This window comes from Eimeria tenella, genomic scaffold (assembly GCF_000499545.2).
Source record: "Eimeria tenella Houghton genomic scaffold, Eth_scaff5, whole genome shotgun sequence".
Classification (NCBI taxonomy): Eukaryota; Apicomplexa; class Conoidasida; order Eucoccidiorida; family Eimeriidae; genus Eimeria; species Eimeria tenella.
Window position 1 is genome coordinate 549,244 of NW_013543395.1, and position 5,258 is coordinate 554,501.

The window sequence follows — 5,258 nt, forward strand, 5'->3', positions numbered from 1 at the left end:
TCATTTCTGGTCCAGTTCTTTACCTGCTGGGTGTGTCCGCTAAGTCGGCCTGCGTTGCACGATGTGTTTTATTTCCCTAGCTCCCCTTTGCTTGCTAAAATTGGACAGGTGTGCCCTATGCCCCTCAGTAGGTTTCTGCCATCCTGCTGCACACAGCCGTTTCCGCGGTGAGCGCGCTCGTCCTACACACTCCGCCAGCTCTGTCTGTGCCTTGAGATTATTTTTTGCTTGCTCGGTCCGTCCAAACACACATCGCTGAGGTGCCCAGCTTTGCATGAGCTCTCTCCAAGGCGCTCGTCGTGCATTACATACACTCTTGTCACGCCTCTGTGCCTTTATCCCCTTGTGCTGGTTGCTGCTTGGTGGGTGTGCGCACGAAGATCAGTACCCAGATTCGCATATGTTATGCCTGATGTGCCCTCCGTCTATTAAGCTCTGTCAACTCTGTTCCTGTCCTCGTGCGCTCTTTGCTTTCTGGGTGGGTGTATGTGTGTGCAACTTCGCATGTGTTCTCCCCAATGCGTTCTTGGTGTATTCCGCTCTGTCATCTCTGTGCCTTTATGCCCTTGTGCTTGCTTGCTTGCTGGATGTGCGCGAAGCTCGCTGGATGTGTGCGTCCAGGAACGAACAGACTGACATGCGAGCAAGACATCCAGTGCCGTCGCTGAACGGCCTATCTTCGCAGGTACTGCGCTGCAATGATTTGGTTCTATTGTTGGATGCCAGATATCGCAGTTACGACCGAACCAACACAGAAAGCAACGCCCCAGCGTAGCCCAGTCGCTCCTTTGCGTAGCATTCCCTGCATTATGCATAAGGCTTGGCAGAATTTGAACAATGGAATGTGCGAACTCTGAATAGCCCGAGCTTTCTAGCCATAATCATGATGCTCGAAACCCCAATTCCACACCTATGGAGCATTCCAAAATAAAGCCTAAACGTTAGTACTCTCGGATACACTTTCGCTTGCCATCGTGGTGGAGGGCGTAACGCCTAAACTTTCCTACGGCTTGTCGTCCAAAGCCTGTTTTTTCCCTTCATCTTTTCTTGACCAAGAGACAGTCTCTACCAAAGGTGTGCTAGGCTTTTTGCACAAAGCAGCGAGACCACTGAGCATATATACATACACAAGAGGCGATACTGCAGTGTCGTCAGCAGCTGCAGCAGCAGCTGTTGACCACTTGGACGAGGATGGTGCCGAAATGGTGAGCGAAGGCCTAAGCGAGATAAACAGGAGAAGCAGCGGGACCTGCAGACGCGACAGCAGCAGCCTGGTCCGGCCGCTGCGTAGCTAGCTAAATACTTTCCAGGATTTTTTGCGGCGCAGGTGTCTTGCAAGCACATCATGTGTTGATGGCTTATTTTCGGCAAAACCTGCCGCTGCTTTTAAGGGATATGCAGCAGCAATCGTGGCTGCAGCAGCAGCGACAGCAGGAGCACCAGCGACAAGGAAGCAATAGCAACAACGGTAGTACCGAACGCCAGCAGCTGAACTTTGCTCAAAAATAATGAGGAATGCAGCAGCTTAACCATGGCATTCAGCACAAGGTGCAAAAGTTAGTTCCTACTATTAGGGACAAACAGAAGACAGCAAGCAGCCGTGAACATTGTAGGGGCACTCTACGCCTAGGAAGCAATTGCAGGCGTAAAGTTCGTCTTCTGGGAAATGAGTTCAGACAAGCTACTGCTGCTGCTACCCCTGCTGGCTGCTGTTACTGCTACTCCTGCTGAGGCTACTGCTGCTGCCACTACTGCTGCCAATGGTGCCACTGCTGTAGATGGCAATGCTTAAGAGGGGAAAAATTGCCCCGACAACGGCACAAGCAGAAGTAACAGCTGCTGCAGCACCTTGCAGCAGCAGCAACAGGGGAAGCAGCAGCTGCCACAGCAGCAGCACCAACGAGAGACACAGATGCCGTTGGGGCTGCATTCCAAGTGCTCCTTGACATCTCAGGTCAGCAGCAATATTCGCTTCAGCAGCAGCAGCTGCTGCAAAAGAATTGGAAACACGGTTCTGAAGCAACAACAGCAGCAGCAACAGCGGCGGCAGCAGAAGCAACAGTAGCTGCAACAGCACAGAGCAGCGAGACAAGCAACCAGTGTGCGGTCCTATGGGAAGCTTTAGCGGACCTTCACTCTCATCCCACTTATCTGCTGCAGTGTCCGCAGCAGCTGCTGCGTCTGCGGCGGCAGCTGCTGCAGCAACAACTGCAGCAGCAACTCCTTGCGGAGGGCCCCTGGGGGGAGCCCATGAGGTTTGCTGCAGGCAAGGAAGCGCCGAGGACCCTCACGGCGGCGCTGCGGTGGGTCCCGCGTGCAGCAGCAGCAGAAGCCGCTGTCTTTGTCTCCCTGCTGCAGCTGCTGTATACCCGTGGGGGAGCTGCTGCACTTGGAATCCAGAAGCAGCAGCAGCAGCAGCAACAGGAAAAGAGACACGGCTTCTCTGCCGACGCTTCAGACGTATGTGAAAGAAGCGACGAGGCTGCAGAGTCCCATTTTCCACTTGTAAATCAGCAACAGCAACAGCAGCAATAGCAGCAACAGCAACAGCAACTACAACCGCAACTGCAGCAGCAGCAGCAGGTGCGGGGTTGGCTGCCGCTTTCAGACGCAGCAACTCTCCCCACTGAGGCTGGCAGCAGCGCAGCCACGCTACAGGAGCTGCTGAACCCCGCAGCGTTGCTAGAAGGGTCCCTTGAGGCTCTTCATGGGCCCCTTGCTGCTCAGCTTGCTGCTGTTCTCGACAGTAGCATAAACAGCAGCAGCAGCAGCAGCAGCAGCTGCGGCATCACAGCGTTCAAAATAGGCTTGCTGCTAGAACAAGCAGCAGCGGCTACTGAGCAAGCAATCGCTGCTGCCGTTCAGAACTCTCCTGAAAAGCGTCTTGAGAGAGAGCAGCATCAGCAGCAGCAGCAGCAACAGCGGCAGCCGCTGCTGGTGCGTTTCTTGTTGGATCTTTCAACGAGGGTGCTGGACAGGCTCGAGACCCAGTGGGACTCCTCGGCGCTGCTGCTGCCGCAGCTATCCGCAGCAGCAACAGCAGAATGGGCCCCCGCCGCTGAAGAGGGGGCTCCACCCCGCAGCAGTTTGCCTCCGTTTCTAACGGCTTTTGCCTCGCGCCTGCAAGACCTGCTGTTAGCGTACGCAGCTTCTCTTTCTCCTCTGCAGCAGCCTCAGCAGCAGTTCCAGCAGCAGCCCCAGCAGCAGCAGCAGCAGCAGCAGCCGACGCGCGCTGTGAGTCGCCTGGAGACGCTGGTAGGCCGCGACGTGTCCCGCTGCCTCAACTACTGTCTGCAAATGGCTCACTTCATGGGCAAGGCCTCGAGCTGCGTCTTTCTTATAAATTCGTTTTCATGCTTGAGGGCCTCACTGCAGCTGCAGAGTTTGGCGTTCATGTGGGACGCCAGCCTGCAGGAGCAGCAGCAGCAGCTGCTGCAGGAGCAGCAGCAGCTGCAACAGCAGGTCTTGGTGCTGCAGGAGGCTGTGTCAATGCCTGTGCATCGGCAGCAGCGCCAACTGCTGACGCAGCTAATAGAAGAGCAGACAGAAGAGTTAGATAACCTGTTAGGTTTGGGGCTCTACGGCAGCAGCAGCTTGAGTCGCTGCATGCAGGAGGCACGTCCTGCAGCCGCTGCAGCCGTGTCTCTTTTCCTGTTGCTGCTGCTGCTGCCGGCCCCACCCTCAGGACTGGCGATGCATGCAAGCAGTTCATTGCTGCAGTTCTAGGCTCCCCAAAAGCCCTCGACATGCCCCTCCTTGCTGCTATAAACGAGGGGGCGGCCCGCCGCCGCACCCGGGCCATTGCCTTGGGGCTACTGCTGGCGAAGTACACAGAGCTCTACAGCAAAGCTGCTGCAGAATGCACACAGCCCCCTCCACACTCGCCTCAGGAGCTCAAACCCATATTCGACCTATAAGCACCCCAGGGGCCCCTAAAGACAAACAGCGGGTTCCTGGGGGACCCTGCTTGAGGGGCTCCAAAGCCCGAAGCCACGCACCTGGTTGGGAGGTGACTCGGGTGGGCCCCCTTAGGACTCTAGTTCATCCGGGGGCCGCGTTGGGAATATGAAAACCCTAGATCCTAGCCTCGCTTTAATGGCTGCAAAAGTGGCCGCGCAAAGAAACTCTTAAAACCTTTTCCCGGCTGGCCAAAGGCCTACTGCTGCTGCTACCCCTGCTGTGGCTGCTGTTACTGCTACTCCTGCTGAGGCTACTGCTGCTGCCACTACTGCTGCTAATGCTGCCGCTGCTGTAGGTGGCAATGCTTAAGGGGGGAAAAATTGCCCGACAACGGCACAAGCAGGAGTAACAGCTGCCGCAGCACCGTGTAAGCTGGAGAAATCAGCGTTACAAGCAGCACCAAGTTGTTGGATAGCTTTTATAAAACGGTCGGAGGAGAAAAAAGACCAAGAAAAGCCGGGAGGAGACTGCCATTTTGCAACACGCGAGTCTTATGGTTCAGCTTTCAGCGCTCAACCTCTAAAGTGTAAGGTTTTGGGCATAAAATTCAGGTCCTGAGGCCTAGAGCTTGTCGTTGTTGTACGATTTATTTTGCAGTTGGTGTGTGTGATAAGCAGAAGTAGCCCTGCCAGTTGCAGATTTAGCGGCGGCAGCAGCAAGAGATGATAGCAGCAACAAGTCCCCATTGTAGCAGGTGTCTTTTTGCGGGGTTTGGCGTCAACATATGGACGTGGTGCAACAACAGCAAAATCAACAAGTTCTGCATCAGCTCCAGTGTAAATCATCATTGGGAACTACTCGCAGCAGCAACTTCGAGGTACTGCTGCAAAGTCAGCTAATGTCGAAACCAAAGAGCAGAGCAGAGGTAACAGATCAGTCACAGGAACTGTGGGTCGTAATTTGTATGGGTTCTCTTCCCGTAAATGTATGAGAGACTATAAACAAACTGCACGGTAGACTTTGTACGTGAGACTTTCCTTCAATGCATGACCGATTGAAAGGTAAACCAAATCGCACAGAAGGTTTGGTTTGCTGCTCCTGCTCCTGCTTAGGCTGCTGATGTACCTTTGCTTTACATACAGTGCAGCCTGATGCAGCATGTGTAATTCCACTGCTGCGGCTCCTGTTTCTGCTGCACTCGATGCTTTTATACTTCCGCGTCTGCTGTAGCAGCGCCGCAGTGCTGCTGTAGCTCTGCAACAGCTGCCAATGCATTCACCCCTAAGGTTTTCGGTGCACCTTTTGGTGGCTCTGTTGCCGCTACTTACGTCACTTTAGTTGATGGGAATTGCACTTCA

General features: G+C 54.6%; 1 protein-coding gene across 1 annotated transcript; it reads left to right on the plus strand.

Annotated features, from left to right (window-relative positions):
- Positions 1-1,515: 1,515 nt before the first annotated feature.
- ETH_00011220 (uncharacterized protein) lies at positions 1,516-3,726 on the plus strand (the record flags this gene model as incomplete). The annotated part of the gene is made up of 3 exons (XM_013377359.1): positions 1,516-1,609; positions 1,913-2,464; positions 2,609-3,726. 3 exons carry the CDS (start codon positions 1,516-1,518, stop codon positions 3,724-3,726), a joined length of 1,764 nt encoding a protein of 587 aa, XP_013232813.1.
- Between the last annotated feature and the right edge of the window lie 1,532 nt (positions 3,727-5,258).